The sequence below is a fragment of the Carica papaya genome, chromosome 6, assembly GCF_054855325.1.
Source record: "Carica papaya isolate Zhongbai chromosome 6, ASM5485532v1, whole genome shotgun sequence".
Lineage (NCBI taxonomy): Eukaryota > Viridiplantae > Streptophyta > Magnoliopsida > Brassicales > Caricaceae > Carica > Carica papaya.
The window spans coordinates 18,032,144-18,052,442 of NC_142314.1; the positions used below are offsets into that span (position 1 = coordinate 18,032,144).

The window sequence follows — 20,299 nt, forward strand, 5'->3', positions numbered from 1 at the left end:
TGTAGAGAAATCAAAAAATGAGTGGCGTGAGAATGATAAGGGGGGTAGTATAATTAAATACTAGAGCAATGAACCTTTTGTATTGTGGGCTTGATGTGAATAAATATAATAGAATATCAACTTATAAGTTAGCCAAAGAGATTTTAGATTAATTAGAAGTAACACATAAAAGTAATAAACCAAGTAAAAAAATCCAAAATAAATATGTTAGTGTATAGTTATAAGCTTTTAAAATATATGAAAATGAATCCATCACATATATGTTTATTAGATTCATTAATGATGCAGGATCTAGGATCAACTAATGTGATAAAAAACTTACACACAATTTAACATAAAAAATTAACCTCTAAACAAATCTTCCCTACTTAACTCATAATCAACCTATAATTAAAAACTAAGATAATTGATAAAAAGAATAAGAATTAATAAAACACCACCAAGAGTTAACCTGATAAGTTAAACCAATTCTTCACTCAACAAAAATATTGAAGAAAACCTCTCCAAAGAGTACTCAAAGTTGATGCTCACCAAAGCAAAAAGCTTTTGTTTTATTGAACTTGAACTTAAATGATTAAAACTTAAAAATGAGGCCTATCTGTAGGGAAAAATAATTGCACTAAAAGTCAAATTCTAAAATATAGGAAACATATCTTAAATTCCTATCTAGGAATCTTTAAAGAAAATTAATAAAATAAAGAATTAGATAATTACATAAACATGACTATTCTCTCTTGAATAATAACTTGAATCTTCAATAATTGTGGTCGGCCATATCTTTGATCTTTATCCTTGACTTATCAACTGTGATGAAGACTTATTAGATGACTTGTTGGAGTGGTATTCGGCCATGGTAGGAACTCTTGATTCCAAATTTGATTTGAAGTTGAACTCCACATCTTGATGAAGGTAATGTGTAGCAAATATTTTATCCAAGCTTAGGCTTGGAGTACTTGGAATCTTGACCAGATTTTATGGAATAAAATATTTTAATTTTAGTTGTGAAATAAGCTCTAAACTCATATAGGACTCTCCCAAAGTGGGTGATTAACTTCCACTTGTAAAAAGAATATGAAAGCCCAAAAGTCTAAGGGATTATGGAGTCTAAGGGATTATGGACTCTTTTTTATAACCGATTGTGTATAATCTTTTTAGGATATTTGTTATCAGAATTCTTATACGTGTAAGACTCCTTTTTTGATGAATTAACATGATTTTTACATGGATAAAACTCTTAAGAAAAAGTTGGTTGTTTGTGATGAGAAAATTTATCATGTGCAAATCCAAGTTGTTCTTAATCTTTAGGATTTCTTTTAGACAAATTATCATGAGTGAATCTACCATATCATTATAAAATAAGAACTCCTGATCCTTCGTGTGTTTAATATGTATTATAATTTCATCCAAATTCTCCATGATAAAAGGAGTGAATGAAAAGAAGATTACTTGGCCGAGAGTCCAAGATGTTGATGACTCTTGATAGTTATCATGTGGATAATTACTTGATCTAGTGATCTTAAGCTTTGAGATATCTTGAGACTCAGTTTTAATGATAAACAATCATTGAAAAGGGCTCTCCACAAGTCCATAATGTGTAGGACTCTCGGTTGGTTGAATTGCTTGAAGTTTTGGACACCTTAGTGGCTAATTTCTTCCCTGACTTAGTTAGCTCAGTTTTTTCCTCTTAAGGACTTTAAAGTTTGATTCAAGTCTCCCTTCGTTATGGATCTATCCCTTGATATAAACTTTGAAGTCTCTCTTGAGTTTATTGGCTCATTTTCCTGTGATATTTCATCCATAAAGCCTAATTACACGCTTGAAGTGGACTCATCATAGATTTGTCTCTATATGGACTTTTACTTAACTTGAATTGGATCTCCTTTTCCACTTAAATAAAGCAAGTCGCGACTTCTATGGTTTATGATGGCTAAATTGTGGCCTTTTGAGCTCATGAAGCTGTGAGCTTCCATATGTTTCTTCTTGAGGCCATGAGTTTCCAAGTAAGCTCCCATTTTACCATGAACTCCCATGTTGCCTTTCATATGAGCTTGATTTCATCTTGGTCGTGGGATCTCATTAACTTAGTGTCTTGTCCCCTACTTTTGCTTGCATCAACCAATATCATAAATGATTTTAAATCTTTTGGAGAAATTTATAATAATTATAAACCAATAAAAAAAGTTTTTAAGTGTCTACCAAGATCTTAGGATGTCAGGCTAACTGCCAAGAAGTTAAGGACCTGAATAATTTGAGTCTCAATGAATTTTTAGGATCATTATCTACCTATGAACTCATAATAAAAAGGTTAAAAGATGAGGAAAACGAGAAGAATAAAGTCATTACTCTTAAAGCTCCCACATCAGATAAAAAGAATGATGAGAAAATGGTATTCTTCACAAGAAGATTTAAAAGCCTCATGAAAGAAAGAAACAAAATAAAAAAAAAGCTACCACCGAAGGGAGAATCAAATAAAAAGAAAGAAGCATAAAAAGAAGGCAATACTAGTTACATGGAGTGTGATAGTGAAGAAAGTAGCTCTGAAGAAGAGGAAGAAAATAAAGTTACAAACTTGTGCCTCATGGTCATGAACAAAGAAAAAGATGAGGTACAATCTCACCTTCATTACTTTTATGATGAATTATAAGATGTCTTGAGGAACTTTATAATGAATTAATGAAATTAGGATCAAAGAACGCTAGACTCAAGAAACAAGTATCATCTCTTTCTAAAGAGGTAGAAACTCTAAAAAAGGAAAATGATGAATTAGAACAAAGATGAACAAATTATAATGTGCAAATTTGATTGATGAACATCTTTCATTAAAAAAAAGATATTAAAGATTTGAGTGATATATTTTTTAAATTTGTACAAGGAAAAAAATTAAATATGATATTGGCAATCCAAATAGTCTGTCTATTATCTGTAGTTTCTATAAAATAAATGAACATATTTCACACTCATGCGCTAGTATAAAGAACAACCAATTACAATAAATCATAGGCAGTAAAATGGAAAAATAATTACTCATCAATCTTCAATTATTTTTCTTCTTCCATTTGTTTTGGTTTTGTAATACTCTAATTTGGTCCAAATTATCTTTTATTTTTTTGATTAATTTTAATTTATTATTATTATTATTATTATTATTTTTAATTATTATTATTGTTAATTATTATTATTATTATTATTATTATTATTATTATTATTATGTATAAATCATTTTGTGATAAAGAACAATATCTTATTTTTGAACATAAATTCAAATTCTTTGCTTTGTTAATTTAAACTCAAAAGTCAATTTTTTTTTTATACTCATAAAAGATCTAAAAAAAACAACCTTTTAAATATCTGTAACCCAGAAAGAAATTATAAAACCTAAGCACAACTTTTATTTGAACCCAATCCAATTCAATAGTAGATGGTTCTTTAATCGTTTCAATATTTCAATCAAAGTAAATAAATATAAGTTTATTTGCCATGTATTTTATTTAAATATTCTCATTTCCATTGACATACTCCTTCGGTGATTGTGAGGTTTCATACACATATTGGTTTGGGTTCTTCACTTCTATTATGTTTGTTTATTAATACATTGTTAGTTGTCCTCGTAAATATCATATTATGTTACTACTGTTTAAGAAAAATGTTAAACAAACTCATTGATATGGTGTTTACCCAATAATTTTTCCTTATTAACAACGTACACTTTCTCAATTCAGTTTTCCATTTTTTCGAGTTCATAGCATGCTTGTTAGTGGTGTTCACTTGGTTAATGGGCATTATAAGTTACAATTTGAAACAATACATGGATTCTCTCTTACTTGTTATAACTATTTTGACTTTAAATGAAATAGAAGTTTGATTTTCTTTTCAAATATGCATATTCTATCATGCCAGATCACTTCATTTGCTTTATTGATTACTTGTTCTTAACTTCTTTAATATATTCTTTTTATCAATTGTCTTTACAAGAAATACACATGCTTTTATTTGAAACCTCTGGCTTGTTATGTGGCATTATTGAAAAATTCTTTCATCTACTTCTTTTATTATATGTCTTGTCTTCAAGATTCTGTTACGCTCATGTTTAGTGTTGGAATATATCTACTTCCTTTATTATATGGCATTAACTTCTTTTATTATATGTCGTATCTTCAAGATTGTATAACACTCATGTTTAGGGTTGGAACATATCTCTTGCTTGTTGCATTCTTATGCTTAAGTATAGAAGGGTTAGAAAGGAAGAGACTTACTTTATACAAAAGATATAAATGGTTGTGAAAATAGATTACTTTCTCATGAAAGAGAAATGTTAAAGACTTATTAGGCGAATCATTGCATAAAAATGGAGTTGAGATCTTGAGTGTGCTTTTATTTCATTTCTAATTACTTATTTCTTATCTTCTATATGTTTTTTATTTATTTTGATTTGTTTTTTTAGTTCCCTATGTATTTTGTAAATGTATTAGTGAATCTCTTATTTTAAATGAATGTCACTTTTACACGCACACATGCAAATACTCAAACAAACACACATTTTGTTAGTTAAAAATAAATAAAATGCATATAAAGCACACTCGGTAGATTGATTACACAATAAAGTAGGTGTCTTCCACCTTCTTGCCCTCCATCATTTTGGACTTTGAATCTTTGATTTAGACTCGTACATTATTTAATGTCTAATTCCGCTTCTAATAAAATCATCAGTAATTATATAGAATTTTAATTTTGAATTGTATTTTTTTTTTTTTACTTTTGCATCTCATTATTACTTTGGTTGTAACACATCCTTTACTATTTTATTACTCTCTTGAATTATGTTGCACTTACTAACTCAAAAGCTTAACTAATATCATTGTAAAGTAAATTTTTAGTCAATTGTCAAAATCAATAATATAGTTTAACAATCTCTTCTTTTTGATGGATGACAAAACTTAACTTAATTTTATTTTAAAGCTCAATCTTTATGTAATAAGGATTAAAATTCAAAACATCTACCTTTATTAAATGTTACCTATACGTGCATCAAAATCTCATTCTACTCTTATTTTTATCATAAATCGAAAAGATAAGAAGGGATGTCATCATAATCAATACCAAACTTCAAAAAAATTCAATAAACCTAAAATATGTTCTACAATTATCAATCATTCTTTTAAATATACTCAAATTTTGCATAAAGAACAACCATCATAATTCAACAAATATATCACAATTTATATCAACGGATTTAATTAAATTACCAAGTTGATTTGAAGAAAATCATAAAATATTGTTTTTAATATATTCTATTAAAAAAAAAAAAGAGAGAGAGAGAAAGAGGGAAAGCTGATTTTTTTTTTTATGAAACTTTCATCAGCGACAGCTCGGCGGATCGCGAAAAAGTAAAAGGGGGCGGCAGCTCCCATCACCGCCCACTGACCTTGCAGAATGTGGTTTTCTCTTCTTCCCCAACTCGATCTCTCTTCTTCCTCACGATTCAAATCCCCCTCTCCGCAACCATGACCGAAAAGCCTCCTGTCAAACCCCTCTCCCCGCAAGACTGGGATTCCCTCATCGATGACTTCCATTACGGTGGTTCACGCCGCCAGAAATGGACCTCAGTCTACCCATTCTCCACCCTTCTCGATCTTGCTCTCTCCTCTCTCCTCAAAAAGGACTTCCCTCTCTACCACAAGCTCTCTCTCATAATCCTCCTCGAAGAGTTCTCTCTCACCTTTTTCGACGAACTCGCCACCGCCGGCGAGACCAGCTCCCTCGACCGCCTAAATGAAGCGGTTCGTTCTGTTGTTCAGTCTCCAGTTGATAATCTTCACATTACTTACGCCCTTAAGGAGCAGCTCCTGGTCTCTGCAACCTCTATCTTCATCTCCATCGATGCCCTGCGCCGATTCCATGTTCGTCACGTGGAAAGCATGGTAGAGCTTCTGCTCACTCTCATCAATCGACCTAATCATAGCATCGACCGCCACACCCGGGCCAGTGCATGTGAGTGCTTGCGTGAATTCGAGAAGTGTTATCCTTGTCTGCTGTCTGATGTTACTGGTCATTTGTGGGCATTGTGTCAAAGCGAGCGTACCCATGCTTCTCAGTCTTATCTTTTGTTGTTTACTACTGTCGTGTGTAATATTGTCACTCACAAGTTGAGCGTTTCCGTTTTGAGCACTGCTGCCCCTTTGGTTCCATTCAATGCGCCTCAGTGGCTGATTTCGGGTTCCGGCAAAGAGGTTATTACGGGTCTGAATCACAAGGAGCTACGGCGGGCTATGTCGTTTCTTTTAGAGTGGCCGCAGGTTTTGACGCCTTGCGGAATGGTAGAGTTTGCGGGGATGATAATGCCTTTGGCTGTGGCTCTGGAGTTACAGGTGTCTATGTTGAAGGTGCAATTCTTTACGATGATTTATTCGTTTGATCCTTTGTTGTGTCATGTTGTTTTGATGATGTATTTTCACTTCCCCGATGCCTTCGATGGGCAAGAGGCGGATATTGTGAGACGCCTTATGTTGCTTTCGAGGGAGACGCAACAATTTTTAGTCTTTCGCTTGCTTGCAGTGCATTGGTTGTTGGGTATGCTGAATCAATTGATGTTCAATGGAGAGGTAGGGAAAAAGAAGTCGATTCTTGAGATGGGTTCGAGGTTTTATCCAAGTGTGTTTGACTCACTTGCCTTGAAAGCACTGAAGCTTGATTTGCTGGCTCGCTGCTCCATTTCTATTAATTTGAATAAGGAGATTTTTGATGATGGAAACTTTGTAGTGAAATTGTTTGAAGATGGTTTGGTTTGTGTTTCGGCTTTCAAATGGTTGCCTCCTTGGAGTGCAGAAACTGTAGTGGCTTTCCGCAGTTTCCATAAGTTTTTGATTGGTGCATCATCTCACTCGGATACTGATCCTTCCACAACTAGAACTCTCATGGAGTCCAACATCTTCCGCTCTTTGCAGGTAGTTGCCTGTTTTCCCCTTTTTCGTTGTAACTTCACAAGTAACAGTTTACTTTCAGTTATTTTAAGAAATGAGGAGGTTTTAGCTTGAAAATAAGCTGCCTTGGATTTTCTGAATATTTATATCAATGCTGCAATTGTATTGTGATTTGGCTTACTTTCCTGTGATCATTACTACGAGATATCTTCTCATGCTGAAAAACTGGGATTGTGAAATTTTTCTTTTTGGTTCAAAATATTCTTTCTATGTCAGTTGATGGTGTGAAAATTATGGTTTTTGAAAGATTTAATTGGTTATGATATGGACCCAGAACTCACAGCAGAAATGCTTAGGGATGAAATGTAGAATTTTGGTATTTGAGATTTAACTGGGATATGAAATCTGGTTCTTGTTATTTCTTATTTCTTATTTCCTATATATTCTAGCTTGCCTACTTGATATTAATATCACCACTTGATTTAGAAATCGACTCTTGTTGCTTCTATTTTCCTTGCTGTTGGCCTTTTCCTTCCAGTTGTACATAACAGTTTTTGCAGTAACTATGCCAAATGATGGCCAGTTTCTTGGCATTCTGGTATAGTTATGCTTCTGTGGTCTTGTATACTTCAAAGGCAATAGTGATTATTTTAGAAATTTGTTGACTATTGGTATGTATGCCTTGGATCTTCCTAGGATTTAAGGTAAATAAAGGAAGCAATGAAGCTGAGGATTACTGTATGGTGCACATTTATATATTTTAACTAATTGTAATGCATATTATGTGGGAACAAATATTTACTTGCTAGGATGATTGGGTGTTCTGTGTTGTCTTGACCTAGTAACTATCTAGGTGTTCATCAGGTGGTAACTCGGGTAGTTTTTTGTTGGGATCCTCTGGTGAGTAGAATCTATAGAGCCTTTAGTGTTGGAAAAAGTGAGTTGTTCTCTTGAGGTAGGAGGATAATATTTATCTAGCCAGGTTTGTCTAGTATTCCCCGTTATTATCTCTTTGACCAGTAGGGTGGCTGAAGCTATTGAGAGGATTATGGGGCAGGTGAATCCTCAAGAGATCATTTGGTTAGTTGGGATGTAAGTTGTCTTTCTAAACAAGATGGTGGTATGGGCATCGACAATCTAATTTCTAAAACATATCTTTGTTGGCTCAGTATTTATTATGATATCCCAATTTTGTTTGGTTCAAAATAAAAAATATCCAAAAAATTACAAAAAATAAAATTGATAAAGAATAAAAGAAAATGGTAACAAAAAGAGGAAAGATGAATTAGTAACAAAAATGGTTTTAATGGATTTTCTTGAAATTAGTTAATTTAAATTGATTCATGCTTAAGTAAAAACAAAATTTCCAATCACCTTTTATTGTTGTTCAATCCATATGTCAAGACCAAATATCTAAAAACTAACTATACTACAAAATTGGTATTCAAAGGAAAAAGAATACACAAGAATCTCAATTTTGGGACTCTATTACTAAATATCTTCATTCTCCAACTAAACCTATTCAATCTCTAGAACACAGAGATTGAGATGAGACACCTGAACCTGAACTTACTTATTATATTGAAAAAGCTGAACTTCGAGTCTACGCTAGAAGGAACAAGAGCTAAGAAGAGAAAGAGTCACAACTATTTAATTTGAGTCATGAATTCAATCTGAATCGAGATACAGAATCACTGAATATTTTAGGTAATCGAAGTTCAGATCTCTCATTTGATAATCTGTATAATGATAAACTTATTATTTTAAAAAAACAAAAAGGAGTATGTATTTATTAGCAATATTAATAAAATGCAAATACCAAGGACAACGCATGAAACATTAGAAGTACCGGAATGGAAAACTGCAATCATAGAGGAAATCAAAACCTTAGAAAAGATTGAGACTTGAGAGATAGCAAATTACCACATAGGAAACACCAATTGGCTGTAAATGGGTGTTCACAGTCAAGCATAATGCTGATGGCAGTGTCAATAGGTTTAAATCTCGATTAGTAGCCAAAGACTACTTAATCTTATTGAATCAATTATTAGAAGACATTTGCACCAATAGCAAAGTTTAACACAATTCAGATACTAATGTCCCTAATTGCCAATCTGGATTGACCACTTTTTCAATTACATGTGAAGAATGCTTTTTTTAATGGATAACTGGAAGAAGAAGTCTATATGGAGATACTATCAGATTTTGAAAATCAAGTCACTAAGAAAGGTTTGTAGACTCAAAGTTCCTACATGGATTCAAATAATCGCCAAGAGCATGGTTTGATAAATTCTCTAAGACAATCAAAAGGTTTGAGTATAATTAATGCCAAACAGATCATTCTCTGGTTGTCAAGCATTATCTTTCAGGAAAAAGACAATCCTTATTGTATACATAGAGACATAATAGTTACAAGGGATGACACAAAGGAGATGCTTGGATTAGAAAAGGTTTTACCTAAAGAATTTGAGATTAAAGACCTAGAGAATTTCAAATATTTCTTGAAAATGAAAATTGCTAGGTCAATGAAAGGAATTTCAGTTTCTCAATGGAAATATATGTCGGGTCTTTTAAAAGAGACTAGAATGCTTGGAAGCAAGCTCGCAGACACACCCGTAGATCCCAAAATTAAATTGGGAAGTAAAATTGATAGTACTTCAATTGTAAAAGAAAGATACTAATGTCTAGGAGGTAAATTGATTTACCTCTTATATACTATACCAAATATTAGTTTTGCTGCTATTGTGATAAGTCTATTCGTGAGAACCTAACAGAAGAACTTATGGATGTGGCTTATTTTTCAAGAAAAACATAAGTTAAGAAATTAAAATATATACTAATGCAGATTGAGCTGGTTATATAACTGAGAGAAGATCCGTCTTTGGATATTGTACGTATTTATGAGGAAACCTAGTTACTAGGAGAAGGGAAAAGCAGTCATTGTATCAAGAAGTTGTGCTGAGGCTGAGTTTAGAGTTTTAGCACATGGTATCTGTGAAGAAATGTGACTATAAAGGATATTGGGTGAATTATTGAATTCTCTCTTCAGAACCTATGAAAGTGTTATGTGACAATTAGTCCACAATAAGTATAATAAAGAATCTAGTTCATCATGATTTAAACTAAGTATGTTGAGAATGATAGACATTTTTTAAAGAGAAAATAGAGCTAGGAGCACTATTCTTGTGACACATTCAATCTTGTCCTCAAACCGCTGATATTTTCACCTATGCATTACCTAAAAGACTTTTGAAGAGTTGAGTTTCAAGTTTAGTTTGCTCAACATCTTCAAACCAGCTTGAGGGGAAGTGTAGGAATCTGATTTCTTGTAAAAGTCCAATTCTTATCGAGATTGGTACCTTTAGGAATATATCCCTATAAAAAAGAATTGTAATTGACTTCCATAATTAGAAGATCTTTTGTTTTTATGAGACTGATTTGTATTTAATTTCCTACTAAAACTCTTTTTAATCTTCTTCTATACATATGTACATGTCGTAAATTAAATATCATGAATAAAAATTTAATAAATAGAAAATTTAGTTACGATCTTCACTTTCTAATGTAAAAAATAAATCAGCTCCCACTATGAAATTTATCCTTTCCTATATCTTATAAGCCCAAGAGTAATTTTACAACTCAGTTTCTTAGGTCTCTAATACTTTTATTGCCTGCAGTACATCATGCTTGCTTGATTTGGATGATTCACCATCTAACATTTATCAACAAGGAAAGTTTTTCCTTCATGTCTTTTCTTTCCTAGTTATTATCTTTTATTTTTGGGGAATGGCGATTTGGATAAGTTATGATGTTCTTTTTCTGTTCCTTGTTTTCTATTTTCAATTTTTAAAATCTTTGTTTATGACCTATATATTCTTTCTGATCATTTTAAGCTATAGAATCTGCATTTGGGCTTATTTTCTTTTCCAACTGGTTTTCTCAGGGGATGCTAGTGGACATGACACTTGAATTTCAGAGATTGGTTCCAATCATCGTTTCTTTTGTTGATCGCTTGTTAAGTTGTCTAAAGCATCAATGGTTGGGAGAATGCTTGCTTCAGACAATCGATAAGCATTTACTTTCAAGAGTCCCGATAGATTATGGATTAGTTTCTTACTTCCCAATATTTGATCGAATTGCTGAAAATGATACGATACCTCCTCGTAGATTGTTGGATCTGCTTACAAAATTTATGGCTTTCCTTGTTGATAAACATGGACCTCATACGGGAGTAAAGTCTTGGTCTAGAGGAAGTAAAGTTCTAGGCATTTGTCGAACCATGATGATGCACCATCAGAGCTCAAGATTGTTCCTTGGGCTCTCTCGACTTCTTGCATTCACATGTCTTTACTTCCCTGATTTGGAAGTTCGTGACCATGCTAGGTATGGTAACAAATGAATTAGCTCTGTCTTCCCTTTGGTTCTGAATGTTGATCTTCTTTTCCCTGGCACTTGATGCAGTTTTAGCATGCTCGGATGACAACTTAAGGAAAAAAAAACAAAAGTTGTGTTCAAGAAGATAATTAGTGACTTACAGTTGGATGCTATGATTTTTTTCCTTTTCGTTTTTTTTGCAATTGACCATGCTATATTGCAGGATATACCTGAGGATGCTGATTTGTGTTCCAGGATTAAAACTGAGAGACATGCTGAACGTTGGTGAGCAACTCCTTGGCATTTCACCAGCTGCACATCCCAGTTCGTTCTTCAATATTCAGTCACCTCGACATCGTCATCATGATTTCAATAAATCTAGTAGTATCCTGTCCTACATTCACCTTGAGCGAGTGATTCCCCTTCTTGTCAAACAATCTTGGTCATTGTCCTTGTCATCTTTGGGTATTGGAGGTGACAAAAGTTGTTATTTGGATAGTATGAGGGATAGCGAAAATCCTGTCGATGAAAGCGAACTAGAAAGCAGTCTAAATTTTCAGTCATCAGAAAATGAAAAAAGTAATCTGTCAAGGGAGCCATTACGTGTTATGGACTCAAAGATCTCAGAGATCTTAGGAACACTCAGAAGATACTTTTCATGTATTCCTGATTTTAGGCATATGTCAGGGCTTAAGGTTAGAATACCATGTATCTTGAGATTTGAATCTGAGCCTTTCAATTGCAAACAGGAAGGTGACTCCTCTACTATTAGCTCAGATGGAGTCAATGCCTTTCCTGCTATATATGGAACTGTACTCAAATTTTCATCCTCAGCACCATATGGATCTATTCCCCCATGGCGTGTGCCTTTTCTTCTTGGTGAACCTCCCAGAAACAGTTATCTTTCTGGTGAAAATGTTTCTCTAGACGTTGTTCCGGTGGAAAATGGTTCTGGAGAATTCAAGGAAGGATTCAAAGCTTCTGTTATAATTTATTTGGAACCAAGGGAACCAACACCTGGTCTGGTTGATGTTTCTATTGAAACAAATGCAGAAGATGGTCAAATAATCTGTGGTCAGCTTCAAAGCATCATTGTGGGTATAGAAGACATGTTTCTCAAAGCAATGGTCCCATCTGGCATCCTAGAAAATCACATACCCAGTTATTACTCTGATCTGTTCAGCGCTCTATGGGAGGCATGTGGCACTTCTTCCAGCACAGGACGAGAAACCTTTCCATTGAAGGGAGGAAAGGGAGCTGCAGCAATCAATGGAACTCAATCAGTCAAACTTCTTGAAGTTCCTGCAGAGGTTCTGATCCAGGCTATAGAGCGATTCCTGGCACCCTTTGTTGTAAGTGTGAGTGGTGAAGAGCTTATTAATAGGGTAAAGGATAGAGGAGTAATCAGGGACATCATCTGGAAGGAAATACCCTCAGAATCTTTCCTTGTCTCCATTTCGGATGTGGATCGGGTCCCTGTTCATCTTCTTACTTACACTAGTGACAAAGATGAAAAAGAAATTCCTGTCAACATAAGCAAGAGGAATATAGGTTGCTTTAATGTATTGATTTTTCTTCCTCCAAGATTCCATTTACTCTTCCAGATGGAAATTAGTAACATTTCAACTTTAGTTCGTGTCAGAACTGATAACTGGCCATGCTTGGCTTACATTGATGATTACTTGGAAGGCTTGTTTTGGGTCTAGAAACAACACTTTGCTGTTCAAAGCACATTACTGAAGACCCAAATTCTCATGCTGTCCAATTCACTCAGCTGGTGAGAGATCCTTACCATTTTGTTCTAGATTATTTGGCCATATATGGGTAATAGTTTTTCTCCTTCCCCCAGAATAAAGTTCGGTGTATATAGCTCTATCTCTGTGAATGAGCCCTTGTCAGAAGTTTTAAATCTGACATGTTTTAACTTAAATTTCTTTGATAATTGTTTCTCTTTTTTTTTGGAGGGAGAATGACATCTCCGTTTTGTCATGGTAGTTAGAACAATTTTTCGTGTGAATCGTAAACTTGTAAACATCATAAATTTTTCTCTTTTGGTAAAAAGTGTAAACACAAGAATTTATTCAATAATAGTAACTTGCTTAGGATTCATGGTGTATCCAATAGGCACAACTTTTTTGGGAGAAAATTGGAGTTGATGTAACCAGTAGAGAATTTATTATTCTTCTCAATGTTTGAAGTTTGTTTGAACTTTTACATATTTCGTGGAAAATTTGTTGTCCTTGGAAAAATGAATATTTTAGTTAACGTCTTTGATAAACAAAAAATGGAGGTAGCTTTTTGTGATGGATTTATGGGAGGAACTGAGAAGCTGCTATTATAACTTGAAGAAGAGGAGGTTGAGGTCGACCATTGTTGCCGATTGCAACTGAAGTCAATCATTTTAATTTCGTATGGTAATTAGTTAATTTGTTGATTCAGTCATTGAATTTCTTTTTTAAATGTTGCTTAGTCATTTTCCTTTGGATAGCCCGAGAATGGCTCTTACAAAAAATTGTTTTTAATATGAAAAGTATTGGACAATCTTATCAATGAAAATAGCACTACTGGTCATAGCCTACATTTGTATCTTGAATCAATACAAATGTTAAATTTCACTACTGGTATATAGCCTACAATTATGCCAATATTTTATTCTTGAAATAATATTTTAAAAAATTTCTGTTTATATTTTATTTGTTTATTTATTACGAGATTTGTAAAAGATGTAGAAATTTACCTTTTGGAATGAATGATGTTTTGTGAGAGTTTTTTTTTTTTTTTTTTTTTTTTTGAAGATATTAAACTGGTATATATTTATTACTTGAAAATATTAAAAAAAAAAAAAATCTCAAGTTGCTTGGTCGAGACACGAGATTAATGGTCAAATCTCTATAAATTATAAATTATGCTCGTAATCTCTTTTAACTTATATATTCTATTTAGTTACAAGTTGTAAATCAATTTTAGATTATTTAATTAATTTGCTATTGGATACTTACTTTTTTTACTTTCAATTACTTTTAACTCCCTCTATCATGGCCTCAAACACTTATAGCATGATGAGGGAGGATGAAAAAATTCTGGATGTCATCACAAGGTTATTATTACATTCTTAATTTGATTAAGCTTAACATAACTAGATGAGTTTGTCCACCACCCATTTAAAATGTATATTTAGGATTTAATGAAGATTGAAAGATATTATCAAAATTCATAACAAAAGTTGAGAAAAAAAATTTGTATCTTGTTCCGCCTATCTAATGTATATTTTAAATTACAAGAGTTTTACTATATAATTTTTCAAGTTATGCTATCCAAAATTATTGTTTAGTGCTGTTTTAAATAATATTTTGTCCAAAAAATACTGTAGAAGTTATTTTTTCATATGATAGTGCAAATATGTTTGTTTGTGATATAAATAACAATCAATAAATATTTATTTATCTAATTGATGCTCGCTATGCTTTCGATGTGTTGGTTGCAATACTTCTTTGTCTTATTTGTCTATGATTTATTAACTAGATATTTGTCTCCTCATGTGAATTATAATTTTAAAATTAATTATATAATCATCAAAATTAATTTTATAATTTTTTCATTTTAGTCAGTTAAAAATGAAACTGTAATTTTATATTTAAAAAGTATTATTATTAGTATCGCATTTATTTTTTTATATTTTAAATTTTAAGTAGATAATAAATTGAAAATTTTATTTTGATATGAAATATATAATTATAATTAATATTATCACATATATTTGTTTTTATTTCAAAAAATAATAAAATACTTTGTAACATTTTTCCGTATAACTTATATATATATAGATATTTATTTATTTTTAACTTTTATAAAAATGAGGTAAGTATTTAATACGTAAATAAAATGCATTTCAAGAGCTATCAATACCCCTTTTTATGAGTATTATGTTTTAAGTTTGATATATAATTTCATCAGAATCTTAGTTTATGAATAATATTAAAGTTTGAATGATTTTGAGGTAATTATGAGAAATTTAAAAGTTGGAGTCAGAAAAGAAATTTAAAAGAAAAAAAATTTTTAAAAAAGAAAGAAGAGGTGTTGGGAAGAGAGAAGAAGAGAGTTTGAGAGAGAGAGAGGAGTCTTTAGAGAGAGAGAAATAGAGAGAATACAAATATATGAAAGACATAATATTTTAAAGAGAGAGAAATAAGTTATTAGAGAGAGAAGAAGAGAGATAGATCAGGAGAGAGATGGAACCCAAGAGAGAAAGAAAATAGAAAAAGAAGATAAAAATAATATGAGATTTTATTCCAAAAATTGCATTGTGATTTTGATTTGCAATCTATTATTTATAGACATGAAATAGTAAATGAATCGTCTTTTCGAATTGTCAATTGTTGCCATGCACCAGAGTCGCCATTCGGAGGAACCTTTTCATCCCACCTTCGCATCCCATGGAGAAAGAAGATGAACAATTGGTTGTGTAAAGAAGAAACAGTTCAAAGAAAGTTAGGCAATTCACTTGAATGAAGGAGTGGTTTAGTGAAACTCGATTTTTGGGGTTAACTAGGATCCTCTATGCCCAGTTTCATGATACTCTTCGTGCATCCATGTTTTTGACCATATTTTCTTCCAGTTTTTCTAGGATCTGACAATTCCCTCCACTTAAGTATCAACCTTGACAATTTTTTCCACTTAGTATATATGTATATAATAATATAATAATATATATATGTAAATATATCTTTATATATATTTTTACTGTGTTGTCAAGTTCCTTATGCATTATTCTTTTGTTTGCCATTCGGAGGTCGATCATTTTTATTCTCTCTCCTTCACATGTTTCCATTGTCATGACTACTTTTCTTTTACACTAATACTTTGGAGAGTATTTTTTCCCACATTGCTAGCAAAAATTATTCATTCTAATTTCGTATTATCTAAATTTTTTAAGGGTGTTACTTCTTGAAAATTCTGAATTTTAGAGGAATTTTCAGTGATGGAAACACTCCCTTTAGAAGTTGTAGAGTGCTTCGGCGTATTGTGACAATTGATGACATCTACTTGTTCTTACCATAAAGCTAACTCAAATGTTTGATTCAAGGTGTGCGATCTATGCAGCCTTACTATCGGTCAAAGTTCATCTTTCAGACCACTTATAAAACTAGAGATCAAATATTTTTGAGAAAGTCTAAGTTCTCAAATAATAATAGAGACCTCATTTCTTCACATTTTTCTTGATACTGAATGACTAACAGTATCTTCATTAATCAATTTGTTGAATTCTTTCACAATATCAACTCCAATAATCCTCTAAATTTTCTACACAATTCCACATCAAATACTTCTCATTCAAACATATTTGGATCATTTGTTAACTCATGGAACCAAATCTCTACTTTGTCTTTTAGATACATTGAGTCTATTTCCACTATATTGTCTTATAGGATGTTCAAAACATGAAAATACTTGTAGCATCTTCTTATTTATATTCTAAAATTTTGTCCATCAAAATAAGAACTTCAATTTTTGGATAGGGTTACCAATTTGATTACCCATCTAATCCAAACTATCAACCTCAATTTTTTTAGTTTTCGGGTTCGATAATATTCTTCTATTAATAATTAAAATAGAAGTGGAGGAACTTATCCCAACGATTATTTCACCAATCTGCATACTACTTTGCAAGAATTCTATGATTCTTTTCAGTTGTTGGTAAAAAAATAATCAGTCGTTAGTTTATTATAACTCAAATTTATTGTTGTGATTTATGCATTTCGAATCTAAATTTTAAGAATTTTTTATCTATTTCACGTAGATTTTCCCCCGACATCTATATCTTTTGCGTTAGGAACATTGTGGCTTTAGCCTGGTGTCATGAAACTTGCAAGGGTTTCGTCAGCATCGAGTTGCTCTAGTAACCAAGTTTGTTAGGACCCGACTTTGACATATAATTACCAGAACCTTAACTTAAGAATAATATTAAAGTTTGAATGGTTTTTGAGGTAATTATGAAAAATTTTAAAAATTGGGGACAAAAAATGAATTGAGAAGAAGAGATATCTATTAAGAGAGAAGAGAGGATATCGAGGAGAGAGAACAAGAGAGTTTGAGATTGAGAAAGAGGAATCTTTAGATAGAGAAAGAGAGAATACAAATTTATGAAAGAGAGAACGTTTTAGAGAGAGAGAGACTAATTTTTAGAGAGAGAGAAATTGTAGGGAGAGAAATAAGCTCTTAAAGAGAGAAGAGAGATAGATCGGGAGAACCCAAGAGAAAGAAAATAGAAAGAGAAGATGAAAATAATATGAGATATTATTTCAAAAATTACACGATAATTTTGATTTACAATCTATTATTATGAATCGTTTTTTTGAACTGTCAATTGTTGTCATGCACCAGAGTCGCCCTCCCGATGAACCTTTCCATCCCATCGATTGCATTGCATAGAGGAAGAAGATGAACAGTCGGCTGTGTGAAGAAGAAACGGTTCAGAGAGAGTCAGGCAGTTCACTTGAATGAAGGAATGGTTTTTAGCAAAACCCAATTTTTGTGGTTAGCCAGGATCCTCTATGCCTAGTTCCCAGATCTTCGTGCACCCATGCTTCCAGCTACATTTTCTTCTAATTTTTCTGGAATTTCACATATTACCTCAAAATTCTTATAATTGTATTTGGTTAAAATTTATTCTATTTTCTTCTAATTCTTTATTTTAATTAAAAAAAACTGAATCTTAATTTTAAATCAAACGTGAACCTCAAAATGGCATGTGAAGAATAAAAAATGAAAGTATTGTAAACTAAATAGAAACAAAAACTTTAGATATCGTGTAAACAATTCTAATTGGACCAGCTTATTCAACTAGTCCTTCAGTTTCTAAGTGCCTTTGATAAATTTTATTCTTTTCTTTAAATAGTAATTCTGTTACTTATAAAAAACATTCACCTCATAATAATCTAAATATCAAACCGGAGCACAAATAGTTAAGCTTGTTCACAGCCCAACAAAACTAAAAAAACAAACAAAAAGACTGCTTCTCCTTTTGTCTTACAAACACTATTGTCTTTCTGAGTCCTAATCTATAGAGATTAAAACTTCTAACCAAGAGGGCCTAAAGAGCATTGTGTTCATCAGGAAAGTGAACGAGTATTTACAAAAGCGGCACTACGTTACATATATCTATGAGGAAAAACTATATATGATTAACAAGAATCATCCAAAACTTGTCATTTTAATCAGAACAAGAGCCCTATTATCTTGGGCCGTCTTTCCTTTTCCTTTACAAGCTTTTTAACAAAACCTAGGGGTTCTAGGAGCCTACCTCTACTTCTGGCTAATAGATAGCCTTCAAAGACATCAACTTACAATGCATATCAGAATTTCTGGACTAAAGCTGCAGGAGATAGTTATATTACTATTGGTGACCTGCGGAGATGAAATTGTTAATATTGCAAAAACGACTTTCAATTATGAGCTACTATCCTGGATTGGCTGTAAGGCACCTCTGTCTTCGATAGAGTTTGCGTTCAAGATCTTCCTAAGAGAACGATATTGCAAGCGAACATTCTCACCACTTTCAATGATTTTAAGCAGATACCTGCACGAGCGTGATTACAGATATTGATATGATTTTAGCAAAAACTATCAACTAAGGCTGTATAACATTTCTCTAATTAGCCAACTAAAGATATCTACAACCAAAATTTCCTAGTAGTACCCAAGGATGCAGGCACTACTTGTGACATAAGTTCCAATTCAATCCATAATGGCAGGCTATTTTTAACTTTACAGAGCTATAGAAGTACACTTTCCAACCAAAAAAAAAATAGCAGGCCCTACATGTAGATAACATTTAGCTGCAGTGTCAGAAATATACCAGCCATTGAGACATTGAGATGTGATGACTGCTTCTTTGCCAACAAACTTCACTGGTGTTCTTCGGTTTCCCTGCACAGTTCAGTTGTCACTCATAGATCATATAGCATACTTGAACTGGTCAATATCAACAAGTGAAAATAAAAATGAAAAAAGAACGCTCACCATTATTATCACCTTCTCATTAACAGAAAAGGGATACTGCACACCCTTATTGAGTCCATCATCAGTAGCAATTTCTCCATTTTCCTTTTAGATAAAATACATAGCTGACATAAACAAAATTACCCAACAGAATTCATGTGTGTGTGTATATATAGCATTAGGAAACAAGATATTTTCCCAATCAAAATGAGAGTTTCATCAATAATAATATTAAAACGTTATCCCCCATATACGCATGCAAATTCCTACTTTTTTCAAAAAGAAATTATTTATCTATTATGATAGTTGGACTCTGTTCCAGAGGCTATAGGAACCAAAATTCTTGTATGAGGATGTCAAGGTACTTGCTCATGCATCAGCTTTAGTGAGGTTAGAGAGGGGAAAGATAGAAAGAATGAGAATCAGTGGGAGGAAAGAGAGAAGCAGAAAGAATAGGGAAGGGATAGAAGGAAAAGATGAGCTAATTGATAATTCTTCAAGTGATTTCATCAGAGATTGAGCATACATAAATATAGAATATCGCAGCCAATCAGAGGTGGCTGATAGTGGTATATTCCTCAGGTACACCATAGCTGTCACTTGTCCACCCCTTAGTACGCTTGGACAGAACAGAAAATTATGAAGATCCTTAGAAAAACCCTAACAGAAAACTAACAGAAACTAACATTCAATTCTATTTCATTCCCCCCAACACTATTTGCTAACATTTCCTTTACCTTGCTGAAATACTAGAGTTTGAGTGATGGGAGTTGCCTCTTGAGAAATGCCCAGTCCTTCCAGGTGGAATCTGGACCTAATTGAGCCATTTGATCAAAAACTACTCCACTGGTCTGTTGCGGCAATTGATTACTCGCCTTTGCATAATCATTTCAAACTCCACTCAAATCTTCCCTTCTGTGTTTGTGATAGAAAGGTCATGACTGGTAGGAACTGAGCTGCCTTCATACCTCCTCTGCATAGATACATAAAAAACCGGGTGGATGGTGGCT

The 20,299-nt window shown here is 32.7% G+C and overlaps 2 protein-coding genes across 4 annotated transcripts in view; one reads left to right on the top strand and one right to left on the bottom strand.

Moving 5' to 3' along the window:
• The first annotated feature begins 5,315 nt into the window (after positions 1–5,315).
• LOC110813654 (AP-5 complex subunit beta-like protein) lies at positions 5,316–13,400 on the top strand. Its single transcript, XM_088222830.1, has 3 exons — positions 5,316–6,941; positions 10,861–11,300; positions 11,515–13,400. Exons 1-3 carry the CDS (start codon positions 5,502–5,504, stop codon positions 12,995–12,997), a joined length of 3,363 nt encoding a protein of 1,120 aa, XP_088078956.1. The 5' UTR covers positions 5,316–5,501; the 3' UTR covers positions 12,998–13,400.
• Positions 13,401–18,280: 4,880 nt separating this feature from the next.
• The window catches only part of LOC110813652 (RING/U-box superfamily protein), a 41,633-nt gene continuing 39,614 nt past the window's right edge, over positions 18,281–20,299 (bottom strand). For 2 of the 3 annotated variants that reach the window (XM_088206363.1, XM_088206364.1), the window contains 3 exons: positions 19,311–19,394; positions 19,147–19,217; positions 18,281–18,867 (listed from right to left, as the gene is read on the bottom strand). In XM_088206363.1, the coding sequence (XP_088062489.1) occupies positions 18,738–18,867; positions 19,147–19,217; positions 19,311–19,394 (285 nt within the window). In that variant the 3' untranslated portion in view covers positions 18,281–18,737. Of the gene's footprint in view, positions 18,868–19,146; positions 19,218–19,310; positions 19,415–20,299 lie in introns of all 3 variants that reach the window. The other variant, XR_015812822.1, reaches the window with a different exon arrangement.